This window comes from Aspergillus luchuensis, chromosome 7 (genome assembly GCF_016861625.1).
Source record: "Aspergillus luchuensis IFO 4308 DNA, chromosome 7, nearly complete sequence".
Taxonomy (NCBI): domain Eukaryota; kingdom Fungi; phylum Ascomycota; class Eurotiomycetes; order Eurotiales; family Aspergillaceae; genus Aspergillus; species Aspergillus luchuensis.
The window spans coordinates 3,085,870-3,100,264 of NC_054855.1; the positions used below are offsets into that span (position 1 = coordinate 3,085,870).

A 14,395-nucleotide genomic window follows, 5' to 3' on the forward strand; every position below is an offset into this window, starting at 1 on the left:
TATCATGCACTGTTTCTTGTCTGCAGTTGTTCTATAGTCAAGTTTTAATTCAGAATGTCTGATTTAAGCACGATTACAGCCCATGACCATGCACATATGCCAGTTCTTCCAAGAAAGATAATACCAGCTTGTATATACATAATCCGTAACACCAAAGTACAACCATATACCACCATAACCTAGATATACAAAACAGCTAAAAAAGCATATCCACCACAAAACTACAACTCTACCCCCGACCCTCATCCCGCAGTCTATGCTCCAGCCTCAACTCCCCGGGATCATTCTCCTCGAACCCAAAATTCCAAATCCTTTCAGCCATCGTCAGCCGCTCCCTATGCTTCCCCAGCGCATTCGTCTTCGAGCTCCTACTCCCAACATGCTGCAATACACTAGGCGTCAACGCCCAGCGAACCTCCCCGTTCTGGTCGGCGTAACTCTCCGTGAGCATATCCACATACCCGGCTTGGTTACTCTCATACCAGGATACCAAGTCTCCAATGCGGGTCTGTGGAAAGACGAACCCCTGAGAGCAGCAGCCGAACTTGGGCATCGCGTGCACTCCCTCGGGGATTGGGAGCATTGTGTGCCGTCCGGCGGCGAAAAAGAGGGTGATGAGGAGGGGAGTGACCACTAAAGAGAGGATGGTTATGATCTCGTTCGAGAGGTATCTAGCCGTAGATGGGCAACAGTATCGGGTTGCTGTGGTTGTGGCCACGATCACAGACACGGCAAGGAGAGAAAAGAAGAGGTAGATGGGCCACTCTTCTGAGTTCCATCCGAGGAATATCTCGGTGTAGAAGAGTCGGAGATAAAGCCCTGTGACGATATCTCTATTAGCTTATTCCCACGATGAAAATGCCGCTGAAGTGGTGTAATCATATCTTACACTGCTCCACCCCTTCCTCCTCCGCCTTCCGCTCCGCGACATCCAAAGCCTGCTTAGTCCGATGATACCACCCATCCAAAGCAACGACATCATCTTCCAGCATAACCGTATACGACGTATTTTGCTTACCGCACTCTTTAAGAAGATACGTATAATCAAACAGACCCTTTTCACGAGCGAACTTCTTCGCTTCTGGGGTCTCCAAACTGCGAATATGTTCTATATCCACTACATCCGGATCATAGACAAGCACCTTGTCAGCGAGAGCACGGAGCCATGGCTCCGTATACGCTGGATGCTCCGCTGGATCAGAATGCGCGATGAAGATGATAAGGTACATGTCTTCTCTCTCTGTCGCGGTGAGGCCCTCGAGGATGGAGCCGACTGCGCCCTGGAGGTACCGTGCACCCTTTCGTGCTACTGAGGCGATTCCGACGCACATCGTGGGATGGGCAGAGGCTTTGGTCTGGAAGTGCTGGGGGAGGGTGTTGCTGTTGGCTTGTTGGATGAGTTCGTTGGCTTGTTCTGTGCGGAGGATGGAGTAGGCGGGCTTGTATGCTTGGTCTTCGGCGAAGAAGGCGGATGTCGGGTCGCGCCAGCATGTTAGGCGGGCTAGGTTGATTGCTAGGCCGTAAAGGAAGATGAAAATGAGTAGTAGGTGGCATGTGTGTGTACTTAGAAAGATGAGGGAACATGGTCGTAAGAGTCGCCTTGGGAGAAGCATTTGGGGCGTGTTGGATATAGTTTCGTGGGTTGGGAGGCATTTGACAGGTCGCAGAAGATATTGGGTTGCTTGAATTAAGTAGTAATGATATTTGGGAGACCAGATGTACTCGCTTGGATGATTGGAGGTACCTAATAACGGTTTAATTTGCCTATAATCTCTCTAGAAGCCTCCCCCGGACTACGCTAGTAGGGCCTTGTAGGGATGAACGGGCCCCTTAGCGTGAGACCCCTTGAAGCGATGTAACATTAATATAATATCTGGACCCTGAGATGCATGTTTGTGAGTGCGCATTGTCTCTTTTGGTGTCATAAATCGCTAAGTCTCCCGAGTACTTCTTCCAAGACGCTATGATATCCCCGTAGGGAGATAGAACTGGTCACAAGAACTCCGTATGGTCGGGTGGAGACCTCTTAATACGATGTTGGTCCAACATAAGAGGGGAACATGACGTGGGTTTCTCTCAATGGTTTGTTCAGGCTGTAAGCGCTGCTTTGCGACGGATTTTCCCGACAAGGCATCCCAGCTCATGCAAGCCGTTCATCCGGCCCAAGCCACCAAGCCGCTAGATCGGGACCAACTCCATCTAATGCGGACTAAGTGATTAGTACAAGGCACGGGTTTCCAATCATATGGCATTTAAGTGGATGACCAGGAACCGAACCGATCGGGGTAGCAAGGCTGCTCTCCCCTTAATGCTGGAATGTTCTCACTAAAATCGCATTTTTCAACATCCGCACACTTGGACCTTCGTAGTAGCCTTTATCAGTTGAACCTGCTCCGGGGATCTCGGTCTCATCGAACTGATGAATTGCCTCATTAGGGAACATCAAACGCACGGCAAGGTACCTGTCCATAGGTGTGATGGACTGCGTCATCAACTACCGCTACACACAAGCCGTCGGTAGCAGAAAGATCGAGGTCCAAAAAAACGATTTCAAGTTTATCACGGTCGTGCTGCGTTCATCTGGGGATCCAAAGACAACGGCATGGTCCCCTTAATGTCAAAATTGGCGGTTGGGATAGTTGCTCGCAGGACATTGTCGAGACCTTAACTTGTATAGGAATGAACTGAATTTTGCTCTTCTCATGTTTCTCGATGTTAGTTCTAGTTTTGAGCCGTTCGCAATGTCCATAGGAGCAGATTCGAGTACTGTGAGTACTCAGAAAGTAGTTCCAACAATCGAATTAGAATCTTGGAAACTCGGGAGCAGACATGATCGCGTGAAGTTCATCAACTTATTCCAGGTATGCTATCTGAACAAGCTCCCGGTTGTGCTCCGTCGCCCCCTCATCCTCACCAGCTAGCTCTCCATTGTGTGGAAGATGCCATGCACCCCACTACCATGTTGCTAACCATAGTTTCAGAAGGCTCGGGGAATGGAGGCGTAGCGTCAGCATGCAATTGGGGGGTAATGATATCAGAGACATCATAGCAAAGATAATAACAGCAGCGATACGATATTTGAGTAGGTTGTCGAGCTTCCAAACGTCGTTAGCACGCAGGTAATTCTCTGAAGCCACTCCGATAACCTCAAAATTCACCAGCATATAAATCTGCTTGTTGAGCGTGTCTTCGAGGGTGATCGTGCAGGGAGTGTGGAGGTGCTGAATGCCGTGAATAGCCGCCCGTCGTGGGACTTGGTTTGAGATGTTTTGGTGCGACTTCAGCATCTCTGTAGGAGGCTATAACATTGTCAATTTGATTCTCCCTCCCTCAATCAGGGCAGGCTCCGTTAGGCTCCATCCGTAAAAGAAGAAATTAACAACACACCCACGAGTGTGAGAACGATTTCAGACTGTCAATTCCGCATTTCCTGCCATTTCATGACCACCTCGTTCTTGTAATCACCCACAGTCAATGTTGAGCAATCAGTGATGCTGTTCATCACGTTGACCATGGAGAGCTTATAAATTTCTTGGAAGTACATAGACGAGCATAATGTCTGCGAAGCTTGGGACTCAAGAGCGGACCGTGGTCGGTATTGTCAGGCGTGATGGTGGGATTCCTGTATGACGAACCATGTTAGTTGATTAGTTAATGATTGTTGTAGATGCTTATTGACCAGCACGAGAAAAGAGAAGGAAAGTTGGTCAATGGAGATGATTCAATTACCTTTGCGAAATGTAAACAGGGAAAACAGCCGAGGTGGAAAGGAAATACTAAGGACTTTCTGGTTGTGGGACGGTAAAGCGGCCACAACCGCGGTGTCTTTTCGGAGACATAACAGTGTCAGACCTTAGGTAATGAGCGACATTGAGGATCTTAGCTTGGGTGACTCGTAGCTGAAGAATGGGTTGCGAGAAATGTTCAGTAAGTGCAACGAGCGATGATGTAGGTTAGTACTGATTTCGCCAGGATTGTTGTTCAGGAATTTATAAATGCAGAGTACCAAGAGTAATAGGAGTTATCACCCAGGGAGAATTCCCACATTTCTTCGTGGATAGTTGTACTAGTAACTCAACAATTGAATGCTACCAGCTTGAGACTTCTCTCGGAACCATATATAGTATAGTATATATATAACGGGTATTTGATGGATGAATAGTAATTGTCTTCACAACAGAGCAGTACTATAAGTCCCAGAGTAGTAGGTTGCAATGACAAGGTTAAGGGGAGATGTAGTACCTACGAGTACTAGTAAATACTCTTCTGAACTGGTACGCTACAGATGTATAACCAGGGGAAGTAGAGCTCACAATGTGTGAAATATTATTAGATGCTGCCACTGTTCCAGAACGAATGACTAAAATTACTGTTTACTTTTCGGCATTCATAATATCGACTATAATGTATAACTTCGGTCGAAGGAGATTCTATTTATATATTCTGCTATCTTGTGTCAATAATTTCAAGAACTAATAAGAACTAAAGATAGTATGTTGCTGAATCATAGCTCAGTCGGGCGTGACCAACAGTTGAGTGAAGGATACATAAAATGGGATCAGGGCACATTCGCATATACAATAGCACATAATATATCAATTCAGACCTGACCAAGTGAACAAGACAAGCACATGCTCGGAAGAATAGAAGCTGCAGGTTGCTGCCTAGATTTGGCGAGTCCCGTCATTTCTGGTGGGTGGAGCCGTGGTGAAATCTAGACTCTTCGTCTCGGTTGCAGAGGGTTAGACGTGGAGTCCGAATGGAATTCTTGGCGACCGATTGGCACACGACACTATACCCACGGGCTGATCGGTATTTAGCCAGACGTAAGTACCAAGTAGAAGATAAGATTCAAGACCCTCTGGGTTTGAAAAAGGTGTTTCCCTTTTGGCAACTCGCAGTGAAACGAGGTGAGACTGCGGGTTGAAGTGTATGCCTTAAGACATCAAACACACTCTGTGCGAACGCCAAGAGTCTCGGCTCGGTCGGATTGGACCAGTCAAGTCTCAGTTGTTTGCAGGCACCCAGATATTTAGAGACAGTATGGCTCGTTGGCTACAGTGTGGGAGTGGACTCGCGCCATATCACATGGCTAACGGTTTTGGGTTTCAAAGCGGTAAAATGCCAGATGCTGAAACATGCCTCTGATTTGGTTTACCGTTGGAGTAAAGACACACCTGGTTTAGGAAGGTCAGCAGCACACAATGGGCGGCGCTAATCGGCTCCGGCGGGGCCCCCGAATCCGTGCGTTGACGTCAGCTTCCTATTTTTGGTGAGACATGGGCTGTCGAATAGATAGTAGGCGCGCCATGTTCTCTGCTTGCCTTTTGTGATAATGCAGACACTGAAGCCAGACTGTGCCTCTATACCTGTGGCAGCGTTCTATGTACGAGGATTGAAGCTCGAGATACCCCGAAGCAACATTCAATTGTCAAATCCTGTGGCGATCATAGGAGTGGAGTGGATGGCAATTGCCAGAGACATAGCATCCAAGTGAATCCGTGAGGGTTTTCCTTCAGACCAAGTAAGGGAGCCCGTGTCGGCCGCACAAAGTCCATGCGAGCAATCTATCGAAGCCATGCCACCATCTCGACTAATTATAGAATCCGACAAGATCTTTGGAGGGTGGAAAGCGCTTGCATATAAAGTACGTAGATGCAGTCGCTGTTGGCGCTGGCATGAGTGTCTCAGTAGAAGGAAGGTGAGAAGGCGGCACTGCCGTATGGTCGCTGAAGTTCAACCCAACCACAGCATCTGGGAAATGCCCAGTCGCCCAGAGGCAATAGTTCCTGGCACAGAGTCATGGCCTACCATAATACCATCTTGCCATGACCGCCCCAAGGAGCGTCATCTTGGCACTCTACCAATCGTACTCAAGTAGTTGCTCTGAGGTAAGAAAGCCACACCAGGTCCCTCTGCAGTGGCGAGACAAAGCAGGAGCCACGTTCAGTGCAGTCGAACTGAAACAGTTAGTTTGTAAATATAATCTTTCTGGGAAACCTTGATGGGACCGATCTTCCAGGCACGGCAGGGAGCGGGAAGCCTGGGTTTGGACCCCAGAAAAGGATGAGACTCCTTTTCCGCTGGACGGTGCCTTGCTTTTGCTACTAGCATGTGGCGGCAGAAGACAATTTATACCCAGCCCTTGAGGTTGGGCAATTAGATGGCTGGCTACTCAGGGATCTGACTAGAATGTCAGCATCATTTCTAGTCAATTATTTGTTGCCTGTTTTGAAGGTGTGAGCGATGGAATGTCAACCCTTGTAACGAGCAACCGAGCTGGTACGGGCCATCAGGGTCCCAAGGGACTTGCCAGGGACCATCCAGGGACTTTTCAGGGACTGGCCCCACCGGGAACTCTTGGCAGGCTGGGGGCCCCACCCACACGGTCGAAAAGACGAGCAGATGAGCAGCTTTCTTTGTGCGCCTCTCTTGGCCTGCATTCTCATTTGTTCCGGCCAGGAAATCGGACGGGGCCAGTCCCTGCAAAGTGGCCACGGCAGCCTTTCATCGGCGCCTTGGCCCAGTGTGAGACCCTTTTTCGCCCACAGGCGATCTGACGATCGGGATGACCACAATACAATCTCCCCTGGGACTTCCGCTGACCTGCCGTTTGGGGAGTGTAGGATCTCTCCATGAAAAAAAGGAAATAATCGCTTGGATGCTTCCCTCATTGGTCCGTAGCATCTAGTTTGAGCGGAACCAACAATTTCCCACACATGCCGTGGCTGCTTGCAGGCGTAATGTTTGTTTGCTTGGCATGACCCTGACGGATTCACAAAGGCGCGAGCAAATTACCCCAGTGGATGTCAATAATGCAATGCAGAAGGGATGGTCGGCCTGCCTCTGCCTGCTTTAAGGCGTGTGCCACCCACTCCCTCCCTCCCCCCTCCCTTCCGCTTCCATATTCGCTGGCTGTTTTTGCTCTTTCCTCCTTCACCCTTTCGGTCGTTCAACCTCGTCGCCGCTTTTCTTCCGGCATTCTTCAAATTCCTCTTCAGTCACTCGTTCAGACCTCCTTTTAGTCTCTCGCTTCTTCTTCTTCGCTCGCTGTTCTCTAGAACCATCCTATATCCGGCGCTGTCTGCATATTTCATTACCATACCTTCTCAGTCATCTCTCACTGACAGGCCGCCCTGACACTCATTCTTCGTCTTAATAACATTTACCGTGTATCTTCTCAATCACCATCTCTCACAATGAAGGGCACCGCTGTCGCGACTGCCCTCGCTCTTGGTGCCTCCACCGCTCTCGCTGCGCCTTCGTCGACCATCAAGGCCCGTGATGATGTGACGGCCATCACCGTCAAGGGCAATGCCTTCTTCAAGGGCGACGACCGATTCTACATCCGTGGTGTCGACTACCAGCCTGGTGGTTCCTCCAAACTCGCTGACCCCATTGCCGATGCCGATGGCTGCAAGCGTGACATCGAGAAGTTCAAGGAGCTCGGCCTGAACACCATCCGTGTCTACTCGGTCGACAACTCCAAGGACCACGACGAGTGCATGAACGCTCTGGCGGATGCTGGCATCTACCTGGTGCTGGATGTCAACACCCCCAAGTATTCCCTCAACCGTGCCGATCCCGCCCCGTCATACAACGATGTGTACCTGCAATACATCTTCGCCACGGTCGACAAGTTCGCCAACTACAAGAACACCCTGGCTTTCTTCTCGGGTAACGAGGTCATCAACGATGGTCCCTCTTCCAAGGCTGCTCCCTATGTCAAGGCTGTCACGCGTGACCTGCGCCAGTACATCCGCAGCCGCAACTACCGTGAGATCCCTGTCGGGTACTCTGCTGTAAGTCCACAAATCAGCCCAATACCAGTTTCGGTTGGAATAGATACTAATGGGGACCGTTGATGCAGGCCGACATTGATACCAACCGTCTTCAGATGGCTGAGTACATGAACTGCGGTACCGACGATGAGCGCAGTGACTTCTTCGCCTTCAACGACTACTCCTGGTGCGACCCCTCCTCTTTCACCACCTCCGGCTGGGACCAGAAGGTGAAGAACTTCACCGGATACGGCTTGCCTCTGTTCCTGTCCGAGTATGGCTGCAACACCAACAAGCGTGAGTTCGAGGAGGTCAGCGCTCTGTACGACACCAAGATGACCGGCGTCTACTCTGGTGGTCTGGTCTACGAGTACTCCCAGGAATCCAGCAACTACGGTCTGGTGGAGATCGATGGCAACAACGTGAAGACTCTGTCCGACTACGATGCGTTGAAGTCGGCCTACTCCAAGACTAGCAACCCCGAGGGTGACGGCGGCTACAACAAGACCGGTGGTGCCAACCCCTGCCCGGCCAAGGACTCCCCCAACTGGGATGTTGATGGAGACTCCCTGCCCGCCATCCCCGAACCTGCGAAGAAGTACATGACTCAGGGCGCTGGCAAGGGCGCCGGATTCTCCGGCTCTGGTAGCATGAACGCCGGCACGCAGTCCACCAGCACCGCGACCCCCGGATCGGGCTCGGTTAGCTCATCGAGCTCCAGCTCGGGCTCCAGCGGCACCTCGACGAGCTCCACGGGCGCTGCTGCTGGACTGCAGATTCCCGGCCTCGCCATGGCCCCTGTGATGGTGGGACTGGTGACGGTGCTGTCCACCGTCTTCGGTGCCGGACTCGTCCTGCTGTAAGGACTGAGTTGGGTGAATGATCTTTCGTATCTTTTCATGCGTTGGTTCTTTGCGTTGTGTCACTTTTCACTTTTTTTTCTTCTCTTTCTTATTTTGTTTGCTGCCGGCAAGGGGTTTAAGTAGTGCCGAGTGGGTCTCGGCGCAAAGCAGCATTCTGACATGTGTACAGTTGGGTTGGACCATCCTTAGCCGGTGCCAGTCGATGTGTAGAGTATCTAGTAATGAACGGAACCCAGGTAGCATCCCTGCTTTTCACACTCTTTCCTACTTTCCCACATGGTGACTGTCTGGACAGTGCAGTAGAAAAAAAAAAAAAATAAATCATCCTCTTCCTGTCGGCTGGCCAGGTGGGCCCACATTTGGGGGGCGGACCGGAGTTTTGCAGGGAAAATAGATTGCAGCGCCGCTGGTCTGACACTTTGCCCGTCTCAGGTTTGGCCGCCGGAGGATCTGGCCGGGCGGCTGTTTCCATCCCTCCGTCGCAGCCCTCGTGCTCCTGGCAAACTCCCTCTCACAATCTATCTACTCCATCTAGCCATCTACCCTATCTATCTCTACCCCTCATCATGCAACGGTCAGTCCTACTAGCTGACTGACCCATTGAGGTTCCTGGCCAGTAAGTCATCCCGGGTCCCTGAACTTGGCCCAAGAACCCCCCTTGGCTCATCTCGAAATAGATCCATAGCCAGTCTCCCTCCTCGACGGGTGGGTTCCCGGACATTGTCCTGCACCTTGGCAGCCCTTCCAGTCTCTCCCCGACGATAGAGAGAAGAGAGACCGAGACAATCCTGGTGGCACTCGGTCAATTCCGGTGGGACCCCGTTCACGGAGAGAGACGGTGGATGTGTCGAGGCCAATAGTCCCCCCGACTATGGGAGGGTGAAGCCAATGAGGAGTACGGGTTTAGTGAGCAATCCACCAGCGCGCGAACTTCACGGAGGAGGAGTGTTTTGTTTAAATGGGCTTGGCTAGGAACGAGCTCCTGGGCGCCATCATGCTCAAACCACGGCGGCCGTTGTGTGAAACTCGTGCCGTTTAGTGAGGCTTGGCACGTCCCACTGAGGAAGATAAACCTCACAGCTAGAAGCGCTCTAGCAGTCCCGCCGGAAATTGCTTATCTTGCTTCGAGCCACTGACAGCCGCCATCCCCCCGTCAGAATGGAGGCCGATGGCCAAGAATGCCCTCATCCATGTCTCCTTTGGGCGTCTGAAGAGTGGGCGTCTGCCCAGCCAGTGTCCACCCACTCAATTTCTTCAATGCATTAGCCTTGCCCTCCGCCCTCCCCCTTCAATATGATTATCATATCACCACCGTTTAATGGCTCCGCTCTCCATGTCATGGCCGTCGGACCATCCCCACGCACCCTTTCCTTGAATTCCTATATATCAATGGCCCTCGCCGCTGCCATTATGGATTTCTCTTCTCTGTTCTTTTCCCCATCTTCACTTCACTCTTGTTCAAGAGTTTTCATTCTTTTTTTGGCAACTTCTTTTTTGCCGCCATTCTTTCTAACTTGGGTTGCTGCTGGGTCAGCTTGACATACCCAATTCTTTGACACTCCTTTTTCGAATCTTATCTTCTTCCTTCGTGGCCTATCTTTGCAACTTTGCGTTTTTCTGCATTTCGGGTAAATCCAGGAAAAGATGCGTTCCGTTCTCCTCAGTGGCGTGGCCGCCTTGAGTTACGCCTTGGGCGTCTCGGCCAACGCCTACAACACCTCCGCCTACACCGATTCGGCCTCTGGCATCGAGTTCCAGAGATGGTGTGATACCGATGACACCGGCTTCTGTTTCGGTATCGCCCTGCCCGAGGAGACCACCGGCACCGACTTCATCGGTCAGATGGCCGTCCCTCTGTCCAGCTCCAAGGGTTGGGGTGGTGTCAGTATGTCGGGGTCCATGACCAACGTTCTCCTGATTGCCGCCTGGCCCGATGGTGATTCGGCCGTTGGAACTCTGCGTGAGGCCACGTCCTACGTCTCGCCGTCCGTCTACAGCGGTGATGCTTCCATTGAGGAGATCCCCGATGGCACCTCCGTCAACAGCACCTACCTGACCTACACCTTCCTGTGCAAGGGCTGCATCATCGGTCAGCCCACCACTTTCGACGCCAACTCGACTAGCTACTACTTCGGCTGGGCTCTCAGTGCCTCGAACCCCACGACTCCCTCCTCCGCCTCGTCCAAGATGCCCTACCACGCTGCCGGCTATGGTGGTTTCGAGGTGCAGCTGGCCGAAGCCAGGTCGTCCAAGTACTCCACCTGGGCCTCCAAGGCTGTCGCGACCCAGTCCACTGCTACTTCGGCTTCCGCTTCCTCCAGCGCCTCTGCCTCTGCCTCCGCCTCCCCCTCTGCCAGCGTTGCCGCCACGGTTTCGAACACGACCTACGATTACATTGTTGTCGGTGGTGGTGCTGCTGGTCTGGTTGCTGCTGAGCGCCTGGCCGAGACTAAGAAGAGCGTCTTGCTTATCGAGCGTGGTGTGGCCCCGACCGTCGAGCTGGGTGCTACCGACTCCTTGTCGTGGAACTCCTCCCTCACCGCGTACGACCTGCCGGCTCTGGGCACCTACATTCAGGGCTCCGACTACATTAGCCAGTACCTCTGCGATGACACTGCTGGCATGGCTGGCTGTGTTCTGGGTGGTGGTACCATCGTCAACGCCATGTCTTTCATCTACCCCCAGGAGGCCGATTTCGACGACAAGTGGCCCACCGGCTGGAAGTGGAAGGACGTCAAGGCTGCTGCCGAGCGCTTCTACGCCCGCAACCCCGGTAGCACCCTCCCTTCGGCTGATGGCAAGCGTTACGACCAGGGCATGTACACCGTTCTCTCTTCCTTCCTGAAGGGTCTCGGCTGGAAGTCCGTCGACTCCCAGGAGCAGCCCAACGAGAAGCACATGGTCTACAGCTACCCCTCCTGGGATGTCGGCAACGGTATCCGTGCTGGTCCTGTCCGTTCTTACCTGCCCCTGGTCCAGGACGCCGACAACTTCCACATGAGCCTGAACACCAAGGTCCGCCGCGTCGTCCGTCGTGGTGGTCGCATCACCGGTGTTGAGGTCGAGAACTCCTCTGGCGGCATCGAAATCATCAACGTCCGTGCCGGTGGTAAGGTTGTTCTGGCTGCTGGTTCCATGTCCACTCCCCGCATCCTGTTCAACTCCGGTATTGGTCCCTCTGAGCAGATCAAGACCGTCCAGAGCGGCAGCACTGGTATCACCCTGCCTCCCTCCGCTGAGTGGATCGACCTGCCCGTCGGCGACAACCTCCGTGACCACCCCATGTTCACTGTCACCGTCAACACCAACAGCAACTTCACGCACTTCGACACTGAGAGTGCCGTCTCCGGCGCCACTGCCCCCATCCGCAAGCTCTACTCCGAGGGCTCCGGTGTCATGACCCAGGGTGGCCACCGTCTGCAGTTCTGGACCTCCAACGTCGGTACTGACGGCGTCACCCGCTTCTACCAGGCCTCCTGCAGTACCACTAAGGATGGTGTCATCACCATGAAGCTGTACCTCACCCACGGTGCCACCTCCACCGGTGTCCTCGGTATCGACTCGACCGGCTCCACCACCATCGAGACCTCTCCCTACCTGAACACTGCCGCCGACAAGGAAGCCCTGACCCGCTTCCTCAACGGCCTGATCGCCGACATGAAGAACTCGACCGCTGGCTTCTCCATCGAGGGTACCGCTACCGCGGCGAGCATCCTGAACCAGCTGACCGCCGGTGACCACTACGTCGGTACCGCCAAGATGGGTGTCGATGATGGCCGTGAGGCCAACGGCACCTCCGTTGTTGACCTCAACACCAAGGTTTACGGCACTGAGAACTTGGTACGTCCTCTTTCCCCTTTTATCATCTCAGAGACCATCTCTTCTAACATATCATCTTCTATAGTACATCGTCGATGGCAGTATCCACCCTGACCTTCCAACCGGTAACTCCCAGGCCATCATCCAGATCGCCGCCGAGGCCGCCGTCGCCCGCATCATTGCCCAGGGCACCAGCGCCACCTCTGCCTCTGCCTCTGCTTCCGTCTCCGTTGCTGCTTCCACCCAGGCCGCCTACGTCTCGACCACTTCCGAGGCCGCTGCCGCCACCGAGACTGAGACTGAAGCCGTCACCACCACTGACGCCGTCACCGCCACGGCCGTCCCCACCTCCGGCACCATCTCGTCCACCACCGGCTCTTCCTCTTCTTCTTCCTCCGCTGGTTCCTCCAGCGAGTCGGAGAGCAGCACCGGCGCTGACGACAACGAGGGCGACGACGATGACGACGAGTACGACTGCGACGATGAGGATGATGAGGACGAGGATGACAGCAGCAGCGGCGCGATCGAGTCCGTGACCGCCAAGGTAGCCGTGGCTTCCACTGCCGCTGCCGACTCGGGTGCCTCTACCACCACCGTGTGGGTGACCTCGACTGCCTGGACCACTACCACCGACATGGTGGTGGCTACCAGCACTTCGACCGTGACTGTCTGGCCCACCTATGCTTAGACGGTTGCTGAACTCGTTAGTGGGGAAAGAGCGCGTGCAAACTCGGAATGAAGTCTAGGCCCGTTCCATTCTCTGTTGTGTATCTACCTATTCTTATATATAGAATTTATTTTCTTATTCTTTCAATTGGTCTGTTGTACATTCTTGGTTGAGTGCGACGTATATCGAACATGTTAGTTCTAGAAGTTGAATGTAGGCAACCTAACTTCCAAGTGGTGACTGCCATCTCAATCATCGCAATTACACTATATGCTGGCACAGCCACCTCTAGTATGTATGTATGTATGGCAATAACAAATTAGGTGGTTCTGAATCTGTCGGGTTCGATAAGTAATAACATTCGAGCTATTTCTTGATCTATGATATATTATACTACTCATCTCGCATTTGTTGTGCTTAGCTATTACTGCTGTCTGATTTGTTGGTTTCTGTTGAGCCCTTGTTAGAAGTACGTAGTGTAAATGATGTACTGCAGCTGTGGGATTTAGATAACTGACGCGCTAAGACACCTCCGTACCGCCCGGACGGACTTTGATGTAGCGGAAAATGTTAAGCTACTACTTAGTTACTACCTGCCGGGAAAGTTCTATTTCAGTACATGATAAGGTATGAAATGGGTATCATCGATATGTATCAACATTTCTAAAGACCACCGATTGTTAATATTTTTTTTCGTTCCTAGCTAACCTTATTTGGTTTCCTTCCTTCTGTCTTTTTTCTTCGTAGATTCCTTCCTTGCAGAGACAGGAATGAAAAGTAATGAGATGGTTAGCTTAATCAGTGGACCTCTCGGTTGTGACAGCCCCACTCGTATTTAACGATATTTCCCTTTGTTCATTTTCACGTGCTGGCTGACAATAACCTGGTTTAATTTACGTTCAGAGAAAGCAATTTGTGATGGTAGTTCCAATAGATCACAGAGTCAGTAATACCTCGGGATTGATGAATCCTATGCAGTAAATCAATTCGGCCTGCCCACGCTATATACATGCACATACATGCAATGCAATGCAATGCAATCTTCCTCTAATTGAACCAGTCAAGTAAAGTAAGCAAGTAGATAGGTCCTGTTGATCCCGACTGGTCCATACCATTTTCTCGGTACAATTCGTTTCTCATAACATCATATACGACCCCATCATTTTCGGACCCCAGGCCTCCCACCGCCCTACCCAGACGACCCTCTCGAATCCACAGAGTAATACGTTGTAGTGAATAATCTGCAGACCCAAGAGGATCCACAA

General features: G+C 52.1%; 4 protein-coding genes across 4 annotated transcripts; 2 read left to right on the forward strand and 2 right to left on the reverse strand.

Annotated features, from left to right (window-relative positions):
• Positions 1 to 229: 229 nt before the first annotated feature.
• AKAW2_71036A (uncharacterized protein) lies at positions 230 to 1,613 on the reverse strand (the record flags this gene model as incomplete). Its single annotated transcript, XM_041683684.1, has 2 exons — positions 230 to 819; positions 890 to 1,613. The coding sequence occupies 2 exons, from the start codon at positions 1,611 to 1,613 to the stop codon at positions 230 to 232; spliced, it is 1,314 nt and encodes a 437-aa protein (XP_041547920.1).
• A 1,341-nt stretch (positions 1,614 to 2,954) lies between these two features.
• AKAW2_71037A (uncharacterized protein) lies at positions 2,955 to 3,287 on the reverse strand (the record flags this gene model as incomplete). The annotated part of the gene is made up of 1 exon (XM_041683685.1): positions 2,955 to 3,287. One exon carries the CDS (start codon positions 3,285 to 3,287, stop codon positions 2,955 to 2,957), a length of 333 nt encoding a protein of 110 aa, XP_041547921.1.
• Positions 3,288 to 7,199: 3,912 nt separating this feature from the next.
• gel1 (1,3-beta-glucanosyltransferase gel1) lies at positions 7,200 to 8,644 on the forward strand (the record flags this gene model as incomplete). The annotated part of the gene is made up of 2 exons (XM_041683686.1): positions 7,200 to 7,802; positions 7,871 to 8,644. 2 exons carry the CDS (start codon positions 7,200 to 7,202, stop codon positions 8,642 to 8,644), a joined length of 1,377 nt encoding a protein of 458 aa, XP_041547922.1.
• Positions 8,645 to 10,288: 1,644 nt separating this feature from the next.
• AKAW2_71039S (putative cellobiose dehydrogenase) lies at positions 10,289 to 13,151 on the forward strand (the record flags this gene model as incomplete). Its single annotated transcript, XM_041683687.1, has 2 exons — positions 10,289 to 12,484; positions 12,549 to 13,151. The coding sequence occupies 2 exons, from the start codon at positions 10,289 to 10,291 to the stop codon at positions 13,149 to 13,151; spliced, it is 2,799 nt and encodes a 932-aa protein (XP_041547923.1).
• Positions 13,152 to 14,395: the final 1,244 nt, after the last annotated feature.